Source organism: Chiloscyllium plagiosum, unplaced genomic scaffold (assembly GCF_037043375.1).
Source record: "Chiloscyllium plagiosum isolate Xiang-an unplaced genomic scaffold, Cpla_swu_hap1 HiC_scaffold_5, whole genome shotgun sequence".
Lineage (NCBI taxonomy): Eukaryota > Metazoa > Chordata > Chondrichthyes > Orectolobiformes > Hemiscylliidae > Chiloscyllium > Chiloscyllium plagiosum.
In genome coordinates, this window is record NW_028270143.1 from 40,667,977 (window position 1) to 40,694,980 (window position 27,004).

The 27,004-nt window shown below is 39.4% G+C and overlaps 1 protein-coding gene across 5 annotated transcripts in view; it reads left to right on the forward strand.

The window, feature by feature from the left end:
• vwde (von Willebrand factor D and EGF domains) overlaps positions 1 to 27,004 on the forward strand; it is a 205,338-nt gene that overhangs the window by 62,558 nt on the left and 115,776 nt on the right. For 2 of the 5 annotated variants that reach the window (XM_043689848.2, XM_087987120.1), the window contains 4 exons: positions 1,901 to 2,085; positions 8,069 to 8,300; positions 11,578 to 11,643; positions 19,980 to 20,215. In XM_043689848.2, the coding sequence (XP_043545783.2) occupies positions 1,901 to 2,085; positions 8,069 to 8,300; positions 11,578 to 11,643; positions 19,980 to 20,215 (719 nt within the window). The remainder of the gene's footprint in view (positions 1 to 1,900; positions 2,086 to 8,068; positions 8,301 to 11,577; positions 11,644 to 19,979; positions 20,216 to 27,004) is intronic. The other 3 variants (XM_043689849.2, XM_087987118.1, XM_087987119.1) reach the window with 3 other exon arrangements.

Consider the following 27,004-nt stretch of genomic DNA (forward strand, 5'->3'; position numbering starts at 1 on the left):
TCAGCCTCCGATGCTCCAGGGAAAACAACCCCAGCCTGTTCAGCCTCTCCCTGTAGCTTAGATCCTCCAACCCTGGCAATATCCTTATAAATCTTTTCTGAACCCTTTCAAGTTTCACAACATCTTTCCGATAGGAAGAAGACCAGAATTGCATGCAATATTCCAACAGTGGTCTAACCAATGTCCTGTACAGCTGCAACATGACCTCCCAACTCCTGTACTCAATGCTCTGACCAGTAAAGGAAAGCATACCAAAAGCCGCCTTCATTATCCTACCTACCTGCGATTGCACTTTCAAGGCGTTATGAACCTGCACTCCAAGGTCTGTTTATTCAGCAACACACTCTAGGACCTTACCATTAAGTGTGTAAGTCCTGCTAAGATTTGCTTTCCCAAAATGCAGCACCTCGCATTTATCTGAATTAAACACCATCTGCCCATTGGCCCATCTGGTCCAGATCCTGTTGTAATCTGAGATAACCCTCTTCGCTGTCCACTACACCTCCAATTTTGGTATCATCTGCAAACTTACTAACTGTACCTCTTATGCTCACATCCAAATCATTTATGTAAATGACAAAAAGTAGAGGGCCCAGCACCGATCCTTGTGGCACTCCACACGTCACAGGCCTCCAGTCTGAAAAACAACCCTCCACCACCATCCTCTGTCTTCTACCTTTGAGTCAGTTCTGTATCCAAATGGCTAGTTCTCCCTGTATTTCATGAGATCTAACCTTGCTAATCAGTCTCCCATGGGGAACCTTGTCAAGCGCCTTATTGAAGTCCATATAGATCACATCTACAGCTCTGACCTCATTAATCTTCTTTGTTACTTCAAAAAACTCAATCAAGTTTGTGAGACATGATTTCCCACACACAAAGCCATGTTTACTATCCCGAATCAGTCCTTGCCTTTCCAAATACATGTACATCCTGTCCCTCAGGATTCCCTCCAACAACTTGCCCACCTGTTAGACTGCAATTAGAGTGCTGCATACGTTTCTAGTTATTGTGTTAAAGGAAGAGTGTAACAGAGGTATGGAGGTGTTTTAGATTAGATTACAGTGTGGAAACAGGCCCTTCGGCCCACCAAGTCCACACCGACCCGCCGAAGCGAAACCCACCCATACCCCTACATTTACCCCTTCACCTAACACTACGGGCAATTTAGCATGGCCAATTCACCTGACCTGCACATCTTTGGACTGTGGGAGGAAACCGGAGCACCTGGAGGAAACCCACGCAGACACAGGGAGAACGTGCAAACTCCACACAGTCAGTCGCCTGAGGCGGGAATTGAACCCGGGTCTCTGGCGCTGTGAGACAGCAGTGCAAACCACTGTGCCACCATGAGGATCTTGTCAAGAATGGCGAATCTTAGCTATGTGTAGAAATGTATTTGATTGGGATCTTTTCTTTGGAATAGTAAAGGATGAGGGGACATTTAATTGAAGTCTATGAACTGTTGTTTGACCGAGAAAGAATGTACAAGACGGATATGTTTTTGTTCGTGGAGAGGGCAATAAACAAGAGGCATAGATTTAGAACTAGAGGGGATATGTTGAGTAAATTTTCATCCAGGACATGGTGTATGAGATGGTGATAGAGACAGGAATGATGAAGGGCTTATGCCCGAAAAGTTTATTCCTCTGCTTGGATACTGCCTGACCTTCTGTGCTTTTCCAGCGTCACACTTCTGACTAACTCTCCAGAATCTGCAGTCTTCACTTTCTCCCTGTTCAGAATTGAGCTAACTGTGTCTTATCAATATATATGTTTACAAATAAATACTGTTGCCTAGGTAATCAACAAATGAAACATGGTTAATTGTTGGAATTAATGTGATATAATAATTACTCAGTTATAGTGAATCTTTAATTCCTTTTCTGTTGTCTTACAGCCCCTGAGTGCTACCCTGGTGGTCACCAACTTCTTCAGAATCCCTACAGAAGTGTGGATTTTGATTCACTCCGACTGCAACAGTCAGCAATTCAGGAGCTAATATGTGATCATTCTTTAACACCAGGATGGTATCGTTTTCAGATCTTTGATAAACCTGCAGAAATGCCAACAAAGTGTGTGGAGGTATACATTGTTTCCTTGTCATCGAATGCATTCCTGACTTATCTCTTATTTATAGTGTGTCATGGTATAACAGATTTGAAACAATGAGCAGAATCGTATAGCGGTCTGCGTTATGTAGGCTATGGCCAGCTTTGTGATAGTATTGGATGGGGAGGCTGATCTTTGCATCAGGAACATTTTGCTCAACCTTTGATTTTTGTAAGCTGCATTAGGCAGTGATGAATCCCCACTAAAAGGGGAATATTGTATGTTGAATACTGTTTTCGCTCAACTTGGCTTTATTATTATTCTGCTTTGTATCTTACTCAACATTTTTAAGTATACTAGATGTTGAGAAAATTTCAGCATGAAAGCCAGAGTACGTTTCTTGCTAATTCAGCTCACCACTTGCTCTGAGTGACCACCATCAAGATTAGAGTGGTGCTGGAAAAGCACAGCAGGTCAGGCAGCATCTGAGGAGCAAGAAAATCGACATTTCGGGCAGGAGCCCTTCATCAGAAATGAGCTTTTCCAGCACCACTCTAATCTTTACTCTGATCTCCAGCATCTGCGATCCTCACTTTTACCTGAATGGCCACCATGTTGAATACTAGGCACCTTCATGGACATGTATCAGCCTCTTAAAAAACCCTCGTGGCACATCTCTGATTATGTCACAGGATGTTTGTGCACTTCAGTGCTATACCTCAGTCTGTACTGGCAGTCAAAGGAGATAGCTTTTGCTCACTGGGTCCCTGCACAATTAGTTAAAAGTAGCCTCTGGCATTAATCCAGTCAGTCAGCTGCTCAAAATGGTCAGAGACCAAGTACTCACCACATAAAGGGTGGAGAGCTGAACGTTAGGAAACCCACAACTCATCATAGCTCTTCCTGCCCTATTGTGAGGTTGTTTACCTCCTGGAATGAGAGGCAGGTGTTAAGGGAGATGAAAGTGGGTGGCACAGCTATTGCTGTTTGGACGACTTCCCAGCTGCACTAAGTGAGCAAATCGGTGGCACAGAGCAGATGCAGAGTTAGTGCTATTGAGGTAGGTGAGATCAAATGAGAGAAGATAAGGCAGGCATTAGACAGAGTGATAAAGCATTAGCCTTAGTGGGGATTGGGTCCAATAGTACCATGTGAAGTATTGAAACGAATATGGAGGCATTTGCGCTATTGGAGGGGACAGAGTCATTTATCTTTTCTCTCCATTGCCATATGCCCCCCCCAAAATGACTGAGATGGCTTTCGCCGAGGGGCCATCTTGGGCAAGGCTGGCATGGCTTTGTGATGTGTGTTGGGGGAAGAGGGGATCCTGTGTCTGCACCATCTCATGCAGCAGGACCTCCAGGACCATGACCACACATTGGTGCAGCAACGTGCAGCTGTCTGCCATCTCTTGGCAAATGTCAGGGACTATGCAGAGCAGCTCTGGATTGACAGTGCCTGCCCAGATTTGCAATGGCCCTTTTCAAGGTAAAGTGGGAATAAAAAATACTAGTGAATTCTAGGATATTGGTGTTGAGTGACGAGTTCTTTTGGGAACTGCATGTAGTAAAATGGGTCCAGAATTGGACGTGAAGGCTGTCAGAACAGCATGTTAAGTAATTACTGAGGTGAACTTGGTAAGACACAGTGAAAAAGCTGGTTAAGCCTCATTAGAAAAAACTCAATGCAACTCAAATGTAGCCTAAAAACATCCGATTCTGTTCATTGTTCATTTTGAACAATACTGTTCTACTGGATGGAAAGGTACAATATGAAATATAAGAAACCATTTATTAGGAGAGAGGCGAAATATTGCTGAAAAGTGGGGCATGTTGCTGAAGCTTTTCCTACTCCATCCATAGGGACAAGCACAAGAATACTGTCTTTCAAATGCTCATAACAGTCTAAGCTACAGGAAAAACAAAATGCTGAGTAGTTGACATGTTGACTTTTACTTGCTAATGTTACCATGAAGAAAGATGTGAGGAAAACTAAACTCCTGATTAATACAAAAAAGACAGCATTTTTTTTTGTTGGGTTCCTGCTCATAAATCTTTAAGCAAATGTAGAGCAGCATCTTTATGAGCTTGACTGATCATCAGATTAAGCAAGCTGTTTACGCCACTAATATGCAGTAGTTATGAGAGTGGTACTTTCCAAATAGGATGTTGCTGTCAGTCCAAAACTATGTTCTGCCCATTACACAATTGAGCAATGTTGTTTATGAATTTGTGCTCTGGTAATGCCCATAAATAGAATGCATATCCCAATGAGTGGCTCATCAAATCAAGCATCAAACAACCTTTCATTGTTCATAATAATATTATGGACTAGGCCAGACCACTCAAAACATTCTTAAGCAGACAGCTCAGAGCATAACTTCGCAATTTGTTTTGGTAAGTGTCCAGTGAAAATTATCCGGATTAAGTTAGCTGGGCTGACTACTAGATTTTTGAACAGACAAAAATTTATCCACAAAATTACACAATGAAACACTAAGAACAGAATAAATAACTCCTACAGAATTCAGCCGAATCAACTAGATTTAATTTGTTGTACTGAATATACACAACAGTCCCAATAAGCAAACTCCCTTCAAAAACTAGTATAAATGGAATACACACTTACAGGTTGAAGTTGAAGGGCAGGAAAGAGACAGAGAGAGAGGGGGAGAGAGAGTTTCCACACAGCTCCCTGTTGAACTCCTTACCAGTTCAAGACTGAACTAAAACTGCTCAACTCAGCTAGAGAGCTGATCACCCCCCTTTCTTTATACAGGTCACTTCTAAAACATGACCACCTTCGCCTGAAGTCTCATCAGTTTACATATAAACAAAAGGTCTCTTAAAATCCTTTCCACCTCTGTACCAAATCAGACTGATTAGAGCCTGGCCTGGTTTATTACCCCTCAGGGAAAAACAAATCAAGGACAAAGTCTCTTTGAGTCAAGGAGCAGTTTTTAGGAAAACACAAGGGACTAGCTTTGTTATAATAAGTAAAATACAGACTGTACTCGACCAGCCCATATTTGCAAAACCTAAAACAAAATGTCTCCTGTTAGATGTGGTTCTCCAATTAGGCAGCACTTACTTACCAATCCTGAGTGCATGGATAGTCACAATAACAACCAACGTAAGAGAATTGGTCAATTTCAAAACTGACTAATTTTTACTTGCTGGAAATGACATGCATTCATATGCAAAGACCTGTTCTCTGTAAGCAAAACAATTATATTCAAGCCTAGTAACTGCTTTGAATTATCCGTGAGCCTATAGTCCCTCTTGCTTCCTCCATGATGGTGCTCTGCCAATCAGTGTCAAATTATTAACAACTCAACATCTTTTTATTCCATAGTATAAACTGCTGAGGTAGGTAAGATTAAAAGTTTTGGCAATGTGTCTGTCTTTTCAACAACATTCAATATTAAATATTTGAAATCTAATAGTATTAAATTTTAGAGAAGAAAACTTGATTTTAAAAAAGATCCGGAATTAAGATGATTCTCAATAACTTCTGACCCATAGGAAGGTCTCATCTTCAGTCATTCTATATTCCATGACCTAATGTTATTAGGTGTAACATATAAAGAGTGGTTTCAGTAACCATGGGCTCAGGAAATAAATGCTGGGCATTTTTAATGGTTAACTATTGACTCCTGTCGAAAGTTAGCAGTATTTAATAGGAGAAGGATGAATTGAGAGAAAAACCATTTTCTTATCTTTGGAACTGTACACAACGTGAGTCACAATTCTCAGTTCTTGAGATTTAATGAAAAGATAACTGTTTTGAAAAGTTCTTCTCAGCTAACACAAACTAGAGCACTTTTTTCAGAACCAAAGCACTTTTAGTGTGCTTTACTTCAAATGTAGTCAGTGTCGTTTCTTTTAGGCCAACTATTAAAAATATTATTTGTGATCAAAGCTTTTATAGTATCTTTATAATCATAGTCAATTGATCTTATCGATCTTTAAAATGTTTCACTGTCAGAAGATTTATTCTGAATTTTTGTTACTCAGTTTTGAAATTGTAAAGCATTGGTTCATTAAAGGTTTAATTTTGGCAAACCTATTAAAGCTATATGTAAGAACACAGTGCAAATATTCTACTAAGTTAAATTGTATGAATAACATAACTTACTGTGAAGCTGATAAATTGATAGTATGATGATAATGAATGTTGTATGATCTTTAGATACTTTAAATACACAATCGAGAACAAGATCATGAAGAGAAGCAACCAGAACAGCAAATGCTCATGACTAACACCAGACAGACAAGTTAATCTTTATGTTTAGAAATTTCTAGAAAGAATTTGGTGTAGAGTTAATTGTCAAATGGAAACCTGTGGGTTAATTGGGAATATTCAGCATGGATCTGTTAAGGGAAGTTGTAGCTAACTAACTTGCTGGAGTTATTTGAGAGGTACTAAAGTTTGCGAAGGGCAATGTTGGTGATCTGGTATATATAGACTCTCAAAGGCACTCAGTACAATGCCACTTAACCTTTGTGATGTTCATGGAATGTGATGGGTCTTGGAATAAAAGAGACAGCAGTAACATTATTGTAAAATTATGAGTGATAGAAATAGAGAGTAACGGTTGATGGGCTGAAGGAAGATTTATAGTGGAGTTCCTCAGGGCTCATGCATATATGTTTAAAGAAGGGGTAGTTTCAAATTTGCAGGCAACTCTAAAGTTGGGAGAATTGTAAACTGAGCTGTACAGTGTAGAAGAGCATGCTGTAGGCAGCACGTTGGCTCAGTAGTTAGCAGTGCTGCCTCACAACACCAGGAACCTGGGTTTGATTCCAGCCTCGGTCCACTGTCTTTGTGGAGCTTCCATGTTCTCCCCATATCTGTGTGAGTTTCCTTCCACAGATTAAAGATGTGCAGGTTAGATGTGTTGGCCGTGCTAAATTGCCCACAGTGTCCAAGGATGTGTAGGTTAGGAGAATTAGCCAAGGGGAATGCAGTGTTAAAGGGTTTGGGGTGGGTGTGGGTAGGATGCTCTTCTGGGGTCGGCGTGGACTCATTGAGCCAAATGTCCTGCTTCCACACTGTAAGGATTCTATGATTCTATGATAAAGACATTGACAGGCTGACGGAGGAAGTGGCAAATTAAGTCAGTGCAAAGAAGTGTAAGGTCAAACAACATGGAGACAGAGTATCAAATGCCGGTAATATTTTAAAGGGTGCACAGGAGCAGAGAGACCTGAGTGTATATGTGTATATGTGTATAAGTCTAGGAAATGTTAACAAAATTTTCAATTTTCTAGGGGCATCAAGTAAAAGAACAGAAAGATTACACCGTATCTATAAAGGACATTGGTTAGATTTAAGTTGGAGTACTGTATTTAGTTCTAGGTGTCTCATAATAGGGACTACATGAATGAATTGAAGAGAGTGCAGGACAGTGCATATGAGAGTGGTTCCCAGATTATGGAACTTCAGTTAGGAGGATAGATTGTAGAAATCGGAACTATTCTCCTTAAAGAGGAGAAGCTTAAAACTCAGTTTTCAAAATCTTTGGGGCCTGGACAGAGCAGAGAAGGAGTAACTGTTCATGCGTGTAAAAGGGCCAAGAAAAATGGACATTGTTTCTTTTGCAGCACATTTTAAAACCAATATAAGGTGAGGGAAAAAAAACCCATATAGTTTAACAAAGCAAGTAGTCTGGGTCAATAGTGCTTTACTTGGAAATGTGGTGAAGGTAGGTTCAGTGGAGACATTCAAGCAGGCATTGCATGATTGTTTATATAGACATAATGTAGGTTGTGGGGAAAAGGTAGGAGTTTGGCATAGAGTCAAAATGCTCAGAGAATAGTGAGACACAATGGGCTGAATCATTTCTTGCATTGTAACAATTCTGTGATTTAACTGCAAGAATGAACCAGTGTTCCACGTGTTAAATCCAATTCTAGTCCCATTTCATTTACAAAAAGCAGTATCAATTCTGCATTTCCTTTTTTTTTCTTTTAGTTTCTTGTCATTCTTTAATCTTTCATATTTCTTTCTCTAGATGAATCACTGTGGCACCCAAGCCCCTGTTTGGTTGTCTTTGCAAGAGACTGAATCCCTGCCACAAGTTGGAGAGGTTAAGCATTTGACTGCCTGTGCAACATGGCAGTTTTTCTTCAGTACAACAAAGGACTGCTGTCTTTTCCGAATTCCAGTCAGTGTGCGAAACTGTGGTGACTTTTTTCTGTACCTTCTCCAGCCCACACAAGGATGCATGGGATATTGTGCAGTAGGTAGGTTTGTAATGTAAAGTCATATCTCACTGATGTAAATATCTGGCCTGAAGAACATCTGGTAATTAAAGTTTCACTGATAGCATTAAAAATTTTCCAAGACACACATTGTCATATCTGTTTGTTTGTATTATGTTTTCTATTTAAAATTTTAATTTCTACTAAATTGAACTTGCCATATGTCCTTGGGTTGTGGTGTATTGCTTAATTGCATGTTTGTGCATTTGAGGATTTTGTACAATTGGAACATTTTTGTAGCACTAACCATTGAGCTGAGATAATTCCTTTCGCCAGACTGAGAAGCATGATATCGGAGCTTACTGGGTAGTACATTTAGTAGATTTCGATGGTGTATAATCTCTCTAGGTGCTTGATTGGTCAATGGGCTGTTATATCAACCTTGTTCTGATGGAAAATTGTGTTGTATTGTATTATAGTAGCTTGTTTAAATAAGAAGTTACATATTGCATGAGAGGTGATAAACTTATTGTATTCATTTAGCAAGTATACATATTCTGGGTAAAGGCTACAGCGGTGAAATGAGTCTGTTCCTGTAAAGCAAAATGGCATATAGCGAATTGGTAACTTTTAAATCTTTTCTAAATTTCTTTCTCATTGATTTATATCTTTCTGGAAGTTTCACATATTGAGATGAGAGACTGCCTTTCCTGGTGCGGTTTTTTTTCAAGCTGGCTAACTTGAACAATGCACAAGTATTTCAGGCAAACAGCTATTGCACAGACCAGAGAAAGAAAATCAAGTGATACTATCAAGGACTGAAAGATTCCATCTCTCCTTGTTTGCTTCTCATCATCTTGAAAGGCAGCAATGATAAAAATTGAATTGAAGAAATGCCCACCTACAAGAACTCGAGGGTTTGACAGGTTTTGCTACTGGTCAGCATTCCAGGCACGGGCTACATAGCCAGGGTCTCTGATTGAAGCAAAAAAGCCAACATCTATTTCAGAATTATATGTTATTTAGCTTCCCACTGTACCAAATACTTCACCTTTTTAAAAAATTTAGACTCACATATGTTTGGATGTTTGATGTCAAGTTTTTTTTCTTGTGACTCGTAGGTAATATAATTCCTCTTTATTTCATTCAAGAAAACAATATATTTGGCTTCTTAATTTTTACTTAATACTATGTTTTTAGTTGAAGTTTGTTATAGCTGTACATTAAAAATAGAAAATATTTATGATCTACCAAAGGGGTCAAAAAGAGGCCAATTTGCCCTTCCTCACTTAATTGCAACAATTGCTCATGTGACATATTCACAGTTTTTCTTCAGGGCAACTATTCATGATACCATCCTAGAATATGTTAAAATTTTACAAATTGCAAAATTCAAAATTTCCATTATTTAATCATAAAGCTGCTGATTCCCTGTAGATGTTGTTCCCTGCCCAGGACCATGTAGAAGAGTCGACTCTTAGGGCACTGTTTCTAACTCTTTCCTCATTTGGAATGAGTAGAGGTTATCCTCGGAAGACTGTCACAAATGCTGCTGTACCAGTACACCCCCAGCCATGGAGTGCAAGTCTGGCTTTTAGTAAGGTATACAATGAGCTGGGAGATTTCCTGACTGATATTGCCTGAAAATTTAGGTTTAACATTCTGTTTAGACACCTTTTTTGGTGCAGTTGAAATTCACAAAGAATAATGTTGGACTTTGAACATCATTAGCACAGAAATGTAATTGTTGCACTCATGTAATTGTTATATACCCAGATAAAAGTATAGTGTTCAGTTGAGGTATTATCAATTAACTTATAAACTCACCAGACAGATGGAATCTGATCAATTGTTATATAGTTTCTATATGTCATCAATTGCAGAACTCAGTGCCGTACAACATGGAAATATAATGTTATGGTCCAGACCAAAACCCCTCAAAATAGATTGAGGTTAGCTTAGATCCCAACATTATCTTATTTCAAATGCAGTTAATGGTCAAACTACCAGACTTGATGTAAAACATGCTTTATTCTTACATGCCAATTAAAATATGGACAAATAAGAATTAAAAATAAACTCAATTGTAATTCTGTCAAAATACTTAAGATAACGTATTAACTGCCACTGATTAGTTGTTTCATGGTAGTAACATCTCATAAATACACTCCGGCAAAGGCAAATTCAGTAAAATAAATTGTCTCATATGCAATGTTTCTCCAGTCCAGGAGTAAAGAACATCAAGAGAAAACTGAGAGCGAGAGAGAACTCCAGCATTTTCCTACAGTAGGGAGAGGTATATATAAGCTTCCAAGTCTCAACAACTACTGAAAGTTAAACCAGAAATCTTGGTTATGTGGGAGCTTGAGCTCATGCAGTTCTATTGTACCAACTTCTTAGAATAAAGAATCAAGGCCTCACAAGCTGTTTACTTCATTGGCTTTGAGCAGACTGTGTGGTACCTCTGCCTCAACTTCGCTTCAGAACAAAAAGCACAAAGTACACTTTTTAAAGGCATAGTATTGTCACAATTTACAAGATTCTACTTCAAATCCCACCTCTACAGAAGGGATGTTGACATATTGTTCACTTGATTATTTTGAAAGTATTAGTCAAACTGGCATTAGGAATCATTAAGATGGATTTACCACACTTTACCATGAAAAACCACTCAATAAGCTGTAAATAAGCAGTACACTTTCTCGATTTTGGAGATGCTGGTGTTGGATTGGGGCGTGCAAAGTTTAAAAAAAAAACACACAACACCAGGTTATACTCCAACAGGTTTAATTGGAAACACTAGCTTTCGGAGTACTGCTTCTTCATCAGGTGGTTGTGGAGTACACATTGTAAGACACAGAATTTATAGCAAAAATTTACAGAGTGATGTAACTGAAATTATACACTGAAAAATACCTTGATTGTTTGTTAAGTCTCTCATCTGTTAGAATAACCATGTTAGTTTCACTTCTTTCATATGTAAATCACAAAACTTTTTTAAAAAGTTATACATTCTCAGGTTAACTTTAACGATTGGTTTCAGCCCAGATAATGCACTGAAGGTGTTAGCCCCCTTTGTGCTGCTGTCTGTGCCATAATGTTTAGAGTGATTCTAATCTAAAAAATGAATTAACAGAACCTTACATGGATTCATGCAGTTTTGAGTGATGGTGAAACACTAATTTACTTTACAGTATGCTGGGATGCATGATAACTATCGGTTATAAAACTAAGTTAAAGTATGAACTTAAAGGAGATAATGATTCAACTAATTTATTAGAATTTGAGTGACAATGGTGTTTATTAAATTATGTCTCAGTTGTGTCTGAAATAAAAGAACAAAGTTGTGGTCCAGAGGAGACTGAAGATGGAAACATTTGCAAAGGTAATTGTCAACATAATTCATGATGTTCAATCAATAATATGCATTCTTTCATTACTATACTGTTTAACTGATCAGTTCATTTTACTCAACTAATATTGCTTTGAGATGGGGAGATCAATTGGCTAACTCCCAAAAAGGTCTGTGGGGGTCACAGTGTGTGATTAACCCACCTCCATCTATTGTGTTGCAGACAACAAAATTAAATTTGCATTGCAGATGGTTAAAATGTTTGCTGTGTGTAACTACTTCTAATGAATTTGTTAATTGGCTACGCTCAGCAGGGAACCCAATACTGTGAATTATTGCTCCTTAATGGCCTTTTAAAGGAGAAGGGCAGTATGGCAGTGCGAATTGGTTGGAGTTTTTGAAAGATTAATCTGTATTGCAAAAGTTTGAAAAATGATCAATGTACACCATGTTTATTTGACAAATGGCAGCAAAAGCTTTAGTGCAAAATGCATTGAGATTGAGAACAACACCCTGAGCAGAAGTAGTGAGGATGGGTTTTTCAGACAGGTGTTTAGGAGACAGTAGGAAGATTAATCACCCAGGACAGATTTTTAAAATATTTTCATTTAATGTTTTAATGAGCGGGATTCCTGGCCCCAGTCCATCGTGGCTTGGAGCAACTTCTCTCACAACTCTTCAGCTCATTAGTGATGCACTGGCTTCTTCAGGGCTTTTCTCAGGAATTTTACAGCTTGACTGATGAAAATCCTTGCCACTGCCAGTGTCCTGGCGTTCACATCTCTGGAGCCATATTTAAAGCCCAGCTATGCATCAGTTCAGACAGTGCAAGTCAGAAAGTGCCACTCACACTGTAGTGGTCGAACCTGTATGTTTAGGATGTGGTCCAGAGGAAAGGAAAGCTCACTTCATGTTTCCTAGACAGGAATCTGGAGGTCTTGGTAGCTGAGGTGCGGAGATCAGGGAGTTAATTTTCCAGCTGACTGACATAGGAGACCAGACCATGCCAGATGGATACAAATTGTTGTCCAGGTCAGTTCTGTGTTTTAGTTTAAAAAGGATGCTAAACACTGGAGGAAAAAGTCAGTGATCTTCTGTGCTGTCCTAGAGTAGGTTCGACCATCTTTGCTCTGTTAACCCATGCTCATAAAGCCACCACTCAATCTAACTACCATTACTCACTCAAGTCACCAACACTGATGGATCATAACACTCAGTATTGCATGCATCATATCCACTCAATAGTTTCACCCACCTCGTCTTTCAAAACTACTAACCTTTCCTGGCTTCTGTGCTTCCTGCTCACTCCATTGGGGATATTGTACTACCTCTCCTGTTCATGCATCACCACTAACAGCTCTTCCATCAACCTCAATCATATTCAATCCCTCCTTTCGTTTCATTGCAGAAAGCATTCAGCTCATACTTGTTGTCAGAGATGGGGTGGTGGAATTGCAGGCAGCGGATGAAGTCCATGTAAGAGAATAGTTGGGACTTTGGCATGTATTCCTGTTCACAGCCCTTCCCCTTCTTCCTCTTCTGGCAGCTTACCTTTTTCTGAGTGACCTCTCTTCATTGTCCAATTATTTTCCATGTCCTGAGTTGGCAACCCAAGAGAGCTGGTTTTAGATGACCAAAGCACCAGCCAGACTATGCTTTATAGATGATTCAAACTCCAGGGAAGTGTACAAAGTCTCAAATAAAGCACAATTTTCACCAGCAGCCAGACAAAATAATCAAGCAACTAATGCACAAATAGCTCCCAATTCCTTTAAATGATGCTGGTACGGTGGTATTTCATCCCTCATTCCCTATCATGTCTTGTTCAGCTCTAAGAGTTTAAGACTTGGGGTTAGCTTTAATTATGTTGTTTGAAAGGTCAGCATCAGTATCACTGATTTGTGTCATAATCCACATACTGCCAGGCATGGGGGGCATGTGTGCAAACTGTTTCACCAAAATACTAACCTAGACAATTTAAAACACAGTTCATTTACCTTTGCTCCCATTTTCACGTGCTCAGTACCACTTAACGTACTAATAAAAAGGTGTTAAGTATCAAACCAAATCAGATCGAATGAAATTAAATGATTTGTCTTTATGCATTTAATTTTACTGTCAGTGTTAAATTTATTGTCATTACTTAATTATTTTCGAGTTTATATATTTATTGTGCTTGTATGTTTTCATGAGCTGCCTTCTTATCTTCTCAGTGATTGATAATGAATAATAATTTTAATTACTATTGAGTGAAGCAGGAGGAAAAGAAAGACTTTGGAGTGCAGGTTCATAGTTCCTTGAAAGTAGAGTAACAGGTAGATAAGATAGTGAGGATGGCATTTGGTATGCTTTCCTTTATTGGTCAGTGCATTGATTATAGGAATTGGGAGGTTATGCCGTGGCTGTACAGGACATTGGTTCAGCTACTTTTGGAATATTGTATGCAATTCTTGTCGCTGTGCTATAAGAAAGGATGTTGTGAAACTAGAGAGGGTTCAGAAAAGGTCTACAAGGATCTTGCCAGTGTTGGACGTTTTGAGCAATAGGGAATGGCTGAAAAGGGTATTTTCCATGGAGCTTTGGAGGCTGAGGGATAACCTTATAGAGGTTTATAAAATGATAAGGGGCATGGGTATGGTAAATAGACAAGATCTTTTCCCTGGGGTGGGAGAGTCCAAAACTAGAGGGCATGTGTTGAAAGTGAGAAGAGAAAGATTTAAAATGGACCCAAGGGGCAACATTTTCAAGCAGAGAGTGGTGCGGTTATGGATGAAAATGGTGGAATTTGGTACAATTACAGCATTTAAAAGGCATCTGGATGGGTATATGAACAGTAAGGATTTAGAGGGATATGTGCCAAATGTCGGCAAATGGGACTAGATTTAGAGTCATAGAGATGTACAGCATGGAAACAGACCCTTCGGTCCAACCCGTCCATGCCAACCAGATATCCCAACCCAATCTAGTCCCACCTGCCAGCACCCGGCCCATATCCCTCCAAACCCTTCCTATTCATATACCCGTCCAAATGCCTCTTAAATGTTGCAACATCCTCTGGCAGCTCATTCCACACACGTACCACCCTCTCTGTGAAAAAGTTGACCCTGAGGTCTCTTTTATATCTTTCCCCTCTCACCCTAAACCTATGCCCTCTAGTTCTGGACTCCCCGACGCCAGGGAAAAGACTTTACCTATTTATCCAATCCATGCCCCTCATAATTTTGTAAACCTCTATAAGGTCTACCCCTCAGCCTCCGACTCTTCAGGGAAAACAGCCCCAGCCTGTTCAGCCTCTCCCTGTAGCTCAGATCCTCCAACCCTGGCAACATCCTTGTAAATCTTTTCTGAACCCTTTCAAGTTTCACAACATCTTTCCAATAGGAAGGAGACCAGAATTACATGCAATATTCCAACAGTGGCCAATATCCTGTACAGCTGCAGCATGACTTCCCAACTCCTGTACTCAATACTCTGACCAATAAAGGAAAGCATAACAAATGCAGCCTTCACTATCCTATCTACCTGCGACTTCACTTTTAAGGAGCTATGAACCTGCACTCCAAGGTCTCTTTGTTCAGCAACACACTCTAGGATCTTACCATTAAGTGTATAAGTCCTGCTAAGATTTGCTTTCCCAAAATGCAGCACCACGCATTTGAATTAAACTCCATCTGCCATTTCTCAGCCCATTGGCCCATCTGGTCCAGATCCTGTTGTAATCTGAGGTAACCCTCTTCGCTGTCCACTACACCTCCAATTTTGGTGTCATCTGCAAACTTATTAACTGTACCTCTAATGCTTGCATCCAAATCTTTTATGTAAATGACAAAAAGCAGAGGGCCCAGCACCGATCCTTGTGGCACTCCACACGTAACAGGCCTCCAGTCTGAAAAATAACCCTCCACCACCACCTTCTGTCTTCTACCTTTGAGCCAGTTCTGTATCCAAATGTCTAGTTCTCCCTGTATTCCATTAGATCTAACCTTGCTAATCTGCCTCCCATGAGGAACCTTGTCGAACGCCTTACTGAAGTCCATATAGATCACATCTATTGCTCTGCCCTCATCAATCTTCTTTGTTACTTCTTCATAAAACTCAATCAAGTTTGTGAGACATGATTTCCCACGCACAAAGCCATGTTGACTATCCCGAATCAGTCCTTGCCTTTCCAAATACATGTGCATCCTGTCCCTCAGGATTCCCTCCAACAACTTGTCCACCACCGAGGTCAGGCTCACTGGGCTATAGTTCTCTGGCTTGTCTTTACTGCCCTTCTTAATCAGTGGCACCACGTTTGCCAACTTCCAGTCTTCCGGCACCTCACCTGTAACTATCGATGACACAAATATCTCAGCAAGAGGCCCCAGCAATCACTTCTCTAGCTTCTCACAGAGTTCTCAGGTACACCTGATATGGTCCTGGGGATATATCCACCTTTAACCGTTTCAAGACATCCAGCACTTTCTCCTCTGTAATCTGGACATTTTGCAAGATGTCACCATCTATTTCCCTACAGTCTGTATCTTCCATATCCTTTTCCACAGTAAATACTGATGCAAAATATTCATTTAGTATCTCCCCCATTTTCTGAGGCTCCACACAAAGGCCACCTTGCTGATCTTTGAGGGGCCTTATTCTCTCCCTAGTTACCCTTTTGTCCTTAATATATTTGTAAAAACCCTTTGGATTCTCCTTAATTCTATTTGCAAAGCTATCTCATGTCCCCATTTTGCCCTCCTGATTTCCCTCTTAAATATACTCCTACTTCCTTTATACTCTTCAAAGAATTCACTCGATCTCTCCTGATATATGCTTCCTTCTTTTTCTTAACCAAACCCTCAATTTCTTTAGCCATCTGGCATTCCCTATACCTATCAGCCTTTCCTTTCACCCTGACTGGAATATACTTCCTCTGGATTCTTGTTATCTCATTTCTGAAGGCTTCCCATTTTCCAGCCGTCCCTTTACCTGCAAACATCTGCCCCAAATCAGTTTTTGAAAGTTCTTGCCTAATACTATCAAAATTGGCCTTTCTCCAGTTTAGAACTTCAACTTTTAGATCTGGTCTATCCTTTTCCATCACTATTTTAAAACGAATAAAATTCTGGTCGCTGGCCCCAAAGTGCTTCCCCACTGACACCTCAGATACCTGCCCTGCCTTAATTCCCAAGAGTAGGTCAAGTTTTGTAACTTCTCTAGTAGGTACATCCACATACTGAATCATAAAATTGTCTTGTACACACTTAAGAAATTCCTCTCCAACTTTGTGCATTTACTGGAAAGGATAAGGCAGGACCTCCAGCGATGGGGAGACCTTCCAATTTCCTGGCTGGGTAGACTAGCACTAATTAAAATGAATGTCCTGCCCCGTCTCCTATACCCTATGAGAATGCTTCCGGTGATGCTGCCGAGGCTGGCACTACGTAAATTATATGGCTGGTTGGGTTCCTTTATCTGGAATCATAGACGGCCCCTCATTAAGCTGAAGAAGCTACAGCTTCCACAGGCAAGGGGAGGATTGGACTTCCCAGATTTTAGGAAATATCAGTTAAGTTCCTTATTAAGTTACATAGCTGATTGGGTCTTGTTTGATCCACAATCAATCTGGCTGGACATCGAAGCTTCTCAAGTAAAATGCCCACTTATTAACCTTTTATTTTCAGACAAGAGGAAAATCATTACAGATCACTGTAAAAACCCTATAATACTAAATACAATTAAAGCTTGGAATATAATGCAGCAAAATGAGGGCAACTCACATAAAACATCCCTCTATGCGCCGATAGTGGGAGCATGGGGATTCCAACCAGGGTTTACAGATGCCACTTTTAAACTCTGGAGATTCAGGGGTGTATCATGTCTAGGGGACCTATTTGAAGATGGGGTCCTGATGTCTTTTGAACAGCTGCGTCAGAAATTCGGATTACCTAATGGAGACCTCTATCGATACTTCCAAATTCGAGACTATATACAGAAGAATACTGCGTTATTAGATAGTCTTTATAAATCAGATAGAGAATGTAGAGTACTACGACCAATGGGGGTATCCTCCATCAGTACTATTTATCATTTACTACACGATGAAGTATCGGGAGATATGGACAATCTGCTTAAAACATGGGATCAGGAATTGGGACTAGAAATCTCTATAGAAATGTGGAATGACATTTGGGAAAACGCCAGAAGAATCACCATCTGTAACAGAACTCAGGCTATCCAGCTGAAGATACTTCATAGGGCCCATATAGCACCGGATCGATTGGCAAAGTTTAAGGCAGGGGCATCCCCAATGTGTCCCAAATGTAAAATAGAGGTGGGCACTCTTGTACATTGTCTATGGACCTGTCATAAGATCCATAGATACTGGACTAAAGTAGCAAGTGCCCTGACAGAAATTTTAGGAATGGAAATTAAAGTGGACCCCGTATCTCTCCTTTTGGGCTTTACGAACTTATCCTCCCTGGACATGCATGGGAAGAGACTATTTTGTATTCTTTCTTTCTGTGCAAGGAAAAATATTTTGGTAAACTGGGTGGCTGAGGGCCCCCCTGGACTTTCAAATTGGCACAGATTAATTATAGAATGTATTCCCCTTGACTTCCTTCCAAATATGGTGTACCGAAAGACCGAATTATTTTATCAAATATGGCAGCCCTTCTTGAATTATATGAATACAGATTTTTCGGCTATCCTAAAAACGGCTTTTATTTAATTGAGATTACGGACCTAGCTGATCCGGGGCCCCTTGGAAGAGGAATCCCGCACGAATACGGGTTTGTTACATTTGATGTTAACACATTCCGAGCATGTATCTCACGACCCAATTTCTGTGTTATCCGTTGTTTTTTTTTTCTCTTTCTCTTATTTGAATAATGTAAGAAACTTAAATATACACTCTGGTTAGTTGTAGGTTAGATTAGTAGTTAGTTGAGTTTTGGTTTTTTTTTCTCGGTATTTTTCTTTTGTTAAATTTTGGTTAATTTAGATTTAAGATTTAATTGTATATCAATGTTTGTACTTGAGAGTTTTTTGTTTATTTTTGTAAACTTGTAAAAATGTTAAATTTCTAATAAAAATATCTATATAAAAAAAAGAAAGAAATTCCTCTCCATCTAAACCTTTAACACTATGGCAGTCCCAGTCGATGTTTGGAAAGTTAAAATCCCCTACCATAACTATCCTATTACTCTTATAGATAGCTGAGATCTCCTTACAAGTTTGTTTCTCAATTTCCTTCTGACTATTGGGGGTCTATAATACAATCCCAATGAGGTGATCATCCCTTTCTTATTTCTCAGTTCCACCCAAAACTTCCCTGGATGTATTTCTGGGAATATCCTCCCTCAGCACAGCTGTAATGCTATCCCTTATCAAAAATGCCACTCCCCCTCCTCTCTTGCCTCCCTTTCTATCCTTCCTGTAGCATTCGTATCTTTATTTAGGATATCTAGTCAGCAGAGGTCTGTTTCCATTCTGTACATCTCTATGACTCTAGAAGAGATGTAAATTCAATAGCTGATTTGCTATCACCTAATGCTCCCCTGAGATAAAAGTTATAATTAACTTTTCAGATCCTTTGTAATTCTTCAATATTTATTATCACTGTTTGCTTTTAACTAGTTGTCTCCTTTTCTCTGTACTCCTAATCCTTTTTGACTGCTTATGATTCCACAGAGAGCAGCTACCAAGCATACTTGCTCACAAACCTCTTTTTTCATGAATGTCTTGGAGCAGTCAGTGTTATGAGCTGTTGGATCATGATTGGTACAATATCCATATCTATAGATTTCCAGTATACAGCCTTACCTGTGTCCCTTACCAGAGACATTGAGGCTAATTGTAAAGCAAACCATAGGTAGCTCAACAAACCGAGCATAGATTGGGGATTGAGAAGGTACATGACTGATTTCTGAAGTTCAGATGCTTATTGCTGCCATTGACACCAAAATTAAATCTAACATTTCTGGGTTACAGATGGGGAGAATCATACTGTGTTCCCATGTCTGATATTTGTGAGGTCACTCTTGCTGAATGTGAATGTATGTAATTACAAGTGGGATGATACTTGATCACAATGCCATCATGATATTTATGGCCCTCTTACTTGAATGCAGCTGATGCACATAGAACCATACTTAAAAGCAGAGTCAAAGCTATGAGAACAGTAGAAAAGAGGACATTTTAGAAAAACAATTAGTTATACAAAAAAAACCCTTAATGCATATGTCCTATATTTGACTTTTAGAATGATCATGCAATGAAAAGACCTGAGAAGTTGGAATAGTATCTCCATATTGTGTATTAATTGAAAGTTACTCAGTTAATCTAAGAATATTAAGTTTTATGACAATGTTTTATGCTTTACTTAGCAGCTAAATATCCTCCACCTCCAGTTGATCTTGAAGTTGTGGCTGAATTAGATAATGGCAGTATTTATCTGAAGTGTTCCTTTGAGAATCCAGTAACAAACAGCTCTCTGGGATTTATTATCACGTGGTTCCGACTGTCACCTGATGGAACCAAAGAAGAACTGCGTCAGGAGACAACAGTCCAGATGTTTTCTTTTATTGAACTGGATGGAGTAAATCTCAGACTTGGAGACCGGGTATGTTACCTCTTTTTAAATATATTTACATCAATGCATGCATTCACAAAAATCATAGTTTGAAGCCATTGCTGTTTTTGTTTGTGTGAAATTGAAGCCCTGAAAAGGCACAGTAGTTCGATCAGGATCATGCTGACATCCTGCTGGAATTTGCTGGGTCACTGGGAAGCCTTCTCAATTTCGAGGGTCTAGCAGGTATCCATCTCACTGTTCGTACATCCGAAGTAAATGTATCCTGCCTCACACTATTTGATAGATTGGAATTCCATAAGACCAAAGACATAGGAGCAAATAATTAGGTCATTCAGGCCATCGAGTCTGGTCCACCATTCAATCATAGCTGATAGGTTTTTCAACCCCATTTTCCAGCTTTCTCCCTGTAACCTTTAATCCCCTTTGCAATCAAGAATTTATCTATTTCTGTTTTAAATATACTCAGTCACCTGGCCTCCACAGCCTTCTGTGGCAATGAATTCCACAAATTCGCCACTCTCTGGCGAAAGGAATTTGCCCTTTATCTCCATTCTAAAGAGTCTTCCCTTTACTCTAAGGCTGTGCTCTCGGGTCCTCGTTTCTCCTGCCAGCGGAAACATCTCAACATCCACTCTGTTCAGGCCATTCAGTATTCTGTATGTTTCAATTAGATTCCCCCTTGTCCTTCTGAACTCCATCGAGCATAGTCCCAGAGTCCTCAACATTACTGATATGTTAAGCCTTTCATTCCTGTGATCATTCTCATGAACCTACTCTGGACCCACTCCAGGCCAATACATCCTTCCTGAGGATTGCTCACAATACTCTAACAGGGGTCTGACCACAGCCTTTTAATGCCTCAGAAGTACATTCCTGCTTTTATATTCTCGTCCTTTCGAGATGAATACCAACATTGTATTTGCCTTCACAACTACTGACTCAACCTGCAGGTTTGCATTGAGAAATCTGGACTAGAACTCCCAAGTCCCTTTGCATTTCAGATTTCTGAATTTTCTCCCCATTTAGAAAATAGTCCATGCCTCTACTCTTCCTACTAAAGTGCATGACCTCACACTTTCCCACATTATATTTCATCTTTGCCCAGTATCCTAACCTGTCTAGATCTTTCTGCAGCCTCGTGCCTCCTCAATACTACCTGCTGCTCCACCTATCTTTGTATCATCTGCAAACTTAGTCAGAATACCCTTAGATCATTAATGCCTGACACCACCATTCAATACATATCCTTCTTAGAATCATTCATTTTTTGGGCCTGGACTACATCCCTCACAACCAGTGGGTGAAGCCCATCTTTCTCATTCTTGACAGTATTTCATTGTATCTTCAACCTTTGGTTTCACACACAGTTCTTTACCCCTCTGCCCTTCCACTGGTTTTAGTTAACATTTGTGGCCTTTTAAGAGACAGGAAATAGCTGCATCAGAAGACTCAGCAGGAATTCGCAACTAAACAAAAAACTTAAAAACTACCAATGCTGAAATTATAAACAGAAATTGCTGGAAAAAAACTCAGCAGTTCTGACAGTGTCTGTGGAGAGAAAGCAGAATTAATATTTCAGGTCCATTGACCATTCAGAACTGTTCAAAATGTTAACCCTGCTTTCTCTCCACAGATGCTGCCAACTCACGAAGGTTGGGAGCCAGGCCTTGGCTGTTTTCCAAGCTGTTTGCCAAGTTCTTAATGCATTTACAATAGGAGTCTGTTGGAATAGTCAAGGGAATCCAGCCTTGTGGCATTTATCAAAACTGCTGGTCTACTTTAATAGCTTTATTTATTTGAGATCAGCTCACCTTGCTAATCAAATCTGTTTGAGGATTTACATTTAGGTTTGTTTGCTGATGTTCCAAATTACTGAGATTTAATGGTGTATTGATCAGGGAAATGTGCACACCATTGGAGGCTTAGGAAAGGAAAACAAAAGTAGCTTTTAGAGGGTAAAGGAAGAATCATACAGTAATGAATTTGCCAGTAAGTGGTTCCAACTGGAAAGGTTTTTTTTGCCAACAGTCATGAATTAATTGAACAATTCAATTGCATTTGATCTGCACTTACAGATTGAGGACTCAACACGTACTCTCAGGTTGCATTATTCAGAGCAAGTTTTAAATAAAAATATCAGGTTAGCACATTGAGGCACTGAGATAATCTTTTCATCAGCAAACGTTTTTATTTTGTGTTGCATGCTTGTGTATCAGTAAAAAAAAAACCCACCTTGTTGAAGAAGAATGATCTATCAAATCCAGATTTCTGTTTGGAATCTGACTCGTCCAGTTATAACAGCATCATAGCAGCATCCACTCCTACAAGTGTCTAAGAATGGGAAACAAATGTATTGAGCTCTATACACCAAGGGAGGAAATCGAAGAGAAATTGACCCAGATTTTCTGACCGGGATTAGAAATTCTATATTGTTAACCAGTCCTGCACAAAAGTAGTAGGGTTTCTGCATAAATTCTCCAAAATAGAATTTCTAACCTTGAGCAGACAAAAGAAATCTATTTACCTTCTTTGAAACTCTTATCAGTGATATCTTGATGGAGAATCTTTCAAATATAACTTCATGAGGAAATCACACTTCTTTTTGCAACATGAGCCACCGTATTCCGGATATTAGAACTTAAATGTCCCACTTAAGGCCATGTTATTCAACTGTATGAATCGCTGAGAGTTAGTATGTAGTTAAAGCAAGAAATCAGAAAGTGAATAACATGTTAAGTTTAATTGTGAGGGAATTAAATTCAAGGGAGATTTATGCTTTAGTTATACGGGGCACACAGTGAAAATGTGTACAGTACTGGTCACTGTGCCTACAGAAAGATTGGAAGATGTTCAGAGAAGGTTTACTAGATGAATACCAGTAATGAGCACACTGCTTTATGAAGAAACATACTAGATAGGCTAGGCCTGTATTTCCTGGAGTTTGAGTCAGAGGTGGCTTAGAATATCCTGAAGGGACTTGCGCAGATTAATGTTGAAAGGATGTTTCCTTTTCTGAGAGAATCTAGAACAAGGCATCATGGTTAAAAATTAAGGGCTCGCTCATTTATGACAAAGATGAGGAAACTTTTTTTCAGAGGATTGAGAGTCTTTGGAGTTCCCTTTTCAAAAGGAAGTGGATGTAAAAGCTGTAAATATTTTTACATGGAGGTAGCAAGATTCCTGATTACCAAGGGGATGAAAAATTAATGGGGATATGCAGGATGTAGAGTTGAAGTTAAAATCTAATCAGCCACGATCTTATTGAATGGTGGAGAAGGGTCAAAGGACTAAGAGTCTACACTCATTCCTTGTTCATATATTGATGTTTCATGAGTAACTTTCCAGTAAGTAACTTGGAATTTTGAAATCTAGTTTCATATCACAATTGAATTGTGATTGGAAGAAGAAATATTAAACAAAAACAGAAGATTGGGGAAAAAAAGACTTGCTAAATATATTCAGAAAATATGGGGATTTACAAAACAGATATCTCCCATCCAAAGTCTTCAATATGCAGAATTTGGTGCTCATATACGCAAGCAAATTTACAGTAGTCTGTTTTGCAGACTGGCAAAGTTCCTGTTTTGTAACTGTCTCCAGATTCTTAGTACAATAAAGTAAGAAGTATGACAGTGGAAATTGCCAAGGTTTAATGGTACTTCAGTAAACCAATATGTTCTCTCATAAGATAACAGAAATTAGACTTTAGTGATAATGCGAAGAGTACAAAAGTTAATCAGTGACCCATTTTATACCCTGTCCAAATTCTTTCTCGTTAAGTCCCTAGAAAATAAAATTGCATAGGGTGAAAAATAAATTGCTAATTTACTGTTGCTTGATTTATATTGTAACCTAAAAAATTCAACTTCAGTCTTCCCTCTCTTTTTATTTGGGATGTGTGGGTCAGTTGGTTGTGTGTGAACACATTCAATTCTTTTGCACAATCCAGATGCATGGTAATTTAGGGTGACTGGAGTTTGGGTTGCTGTGAGGCTTGAAAGGAAACAGAGCATCCAATTGTTTCTGTTATATGTTTTAGGCATTAATATGTTATGTTCAACCCAGATCTAGTTTATTTTTGAAAAAAAAAGTGTTTCTGGACTGTGAACATCATGAGTGAGGTGACCATCTATTTGTTCTTTCTCGTTGCTTTGAGAATGTATATTTCGTACAGACATGAATTGTGCTTTGTGGATCTTAGAAAATCTGTGGAAGTAAGGACATAAGTTACTTTTGGCAGAATATCCAGCCTCTGATCAATTTTTGAAGGTGTAATATTTATATTGCTATATTACGTTGGTTTATTGGCCAGTACGGAAAATAGTTTCATGTAGACGAATGGTTGCTGAGGCATTGGAAGGGTTGCTACAGAACTGCTTAGAGTCAGTGGGCTGGTCCATTTTCAAGAATTCAGCGGCCAACCTAAATGAGTATGCTACTACATTAGTAAGTGTATAGAAGACTGCATACCGAAGAAGTTAATCTGAATGTTCTCCAACTGGAAACCAGGGATGAATCAGGAGATCCATTCTCTGCCGTTGTAACACTGTATTCTGCACTCTGTCCTGCTACCCTGAAGCACTTTGCATGGTACAATCTGGCTGTACAGCACACAAAACAATAGGCCATAGCAAACAGAATCTCCCTGGCCCTATACTCCTCCCTGGAACATCTGAATAGCAAGGACTCCAATGTCAGGCTCCTACTTATTAACTATAGTTCCACCTTCAACATGATAATTCCAAAAAAAATCATCTTTCAACTCTGTGACCTAGGTCTCTACTTCCCCTTCTGTAACTGGATCCTCAACTTCCTGACTGATAGACAGCAATCAGTAAGCATAGACAACAACACTACCTCCACCACAATCCTCAATATTGGTGCCCCGTAAGGCTGCATACTCAGCCCTGTACTATACTCCTTATACATTCAAGATTGTATGGCCAAATTCTGCCGCACCTCCATTTACAGGTTTATTGACAATATCACTGTTGTAGGTTGGATCTCAAACAACAATGGGGCAGAATACAGGAAAGAGATTGTGTGCTGAGTAGTATGGTATAAAGACACCAATCCCTCTCTCAACATCAGCAAAATGAAGGAAGCTGATCATTGATTTCAGGAAGCAGAGTGGAGGACATGCCCCTGTATGTATCAATGGTGCTGAGGTGGAGATGTCGAGAGCATCAGGTTACTGGGAGTGATCATCATCAACATTCTGTCCTGGCCCACTCATGTCATGATGGACAAGAAAACACAACAACATCGCTACTTCATCAGGAAGCTAAGGAAATTCGACATATCCAGAAGGACTCTTAACAATTTTTCACAGATACACCATAGAAAGCATCCAATTTGGATGCATCAGAACATACTATGGCAACGACTCTTCCCAAGATCACAACAGAGAGTTGTGAACACAGTCCAGTCCTTCACGCAAACAAGACTTTGATCCATTGACTCCACCTGTACTTCCCACTGTCTTGGGAAAGCAACCAACATAATTCAAACCCCTCCCACCCAGTTACACATTCTTCTTTCGCGCAGAAGATATAAAAGTTTGAAAACACATATGAACAGATTAAAGACCAATTTCTTTCCTGCAGTTATCAGATTTTTGAATGTACCTCTGAAATGTTAATTCTGATCTTTCTCTGCACTGTCTATGCCATTGTAACTCTCTATTCTGGACTCTGTTCTGCTACCCGGAAGCAATCTGCCTGTGTAGCATGCAAAACAATACTTTTTTCACAGTATTTCGGTACATGTGACAACAATAAATCAATCTATCAATCAATTTTGATAGGAAATTCAGCAATGGTGTTGCATTGACTGTCAAGGGAAGGTGATTAGAATCACTCCTGTCAGAAATAGTGATTACCTGGCCCTTGTGTGGCATTAATATTAATTTCTGTTATTAGCCCAAGCCTGAATATTATCCATATCTTGCTGCAGTTATTATCAACTTCATTATCTGAGGTACTACAAATGGAACTAAACAGTATGCAACCATCAGTAAACATTCCACATCCGACCTTATGATATTCGAAAATTTTTGATGAAGAGTTGAAAATTATTACATCTAGGACATTGTCCTGAGAAATTGTTCTCTTGTGATATAGTGGTAGTGCCCCCACCTCTGAGTTAGTAGACCTGAGTTAAAGTCCCACCTGCTTCAAAGATGTGTGATAATATCTCTAATTAGGTTGATTAAAAAGCATCAGCCCTGAGATTGTGATTGAGCTACCATAATAATCATTCATTGTATTTAATATATCACGACCTCAAGGATAGAATTCTTCCATATCCCCCTGACTTTGATTTTATTTGGATTTCTTTATGTTCAAATCCGTCAACTGATGCAAAGTGTAATCACTCTAACCTACCCTTTTGGAATGTCTGACGTGTGAACTATAAGATAAAGAGCCACATGTTTTGTTTTGGTGGGCAGAAGGTTATTGAAGATTGACCAATACTTGATAGTACTGGTGACATCACTTTGATGATTGAGAGTGGAATGATGGAGGAATAATTGTCTAGATTGGATGTGTCCTACAGTTTGTAGGTGGGACATAGCTGGGAAGTTTTTCATGTTGATACCAGTATTATGCTGTACTGGAATAGCATGGCCAGTTCTGTGGCTGGGATGTTGTCCAAAAGATTTTGCTGTAGCCAGGACGTTAAGCTGCTCTGTGATGTTACGTGGAGTGAATCATACTAACTAAAGAATGTCTTCTGTGATGATGTGACCTCAGGAGGTAGCTGAGATAATTGTTGCACTTCTGACTGTAGATGATTGCAAATGTTTCAATCTTG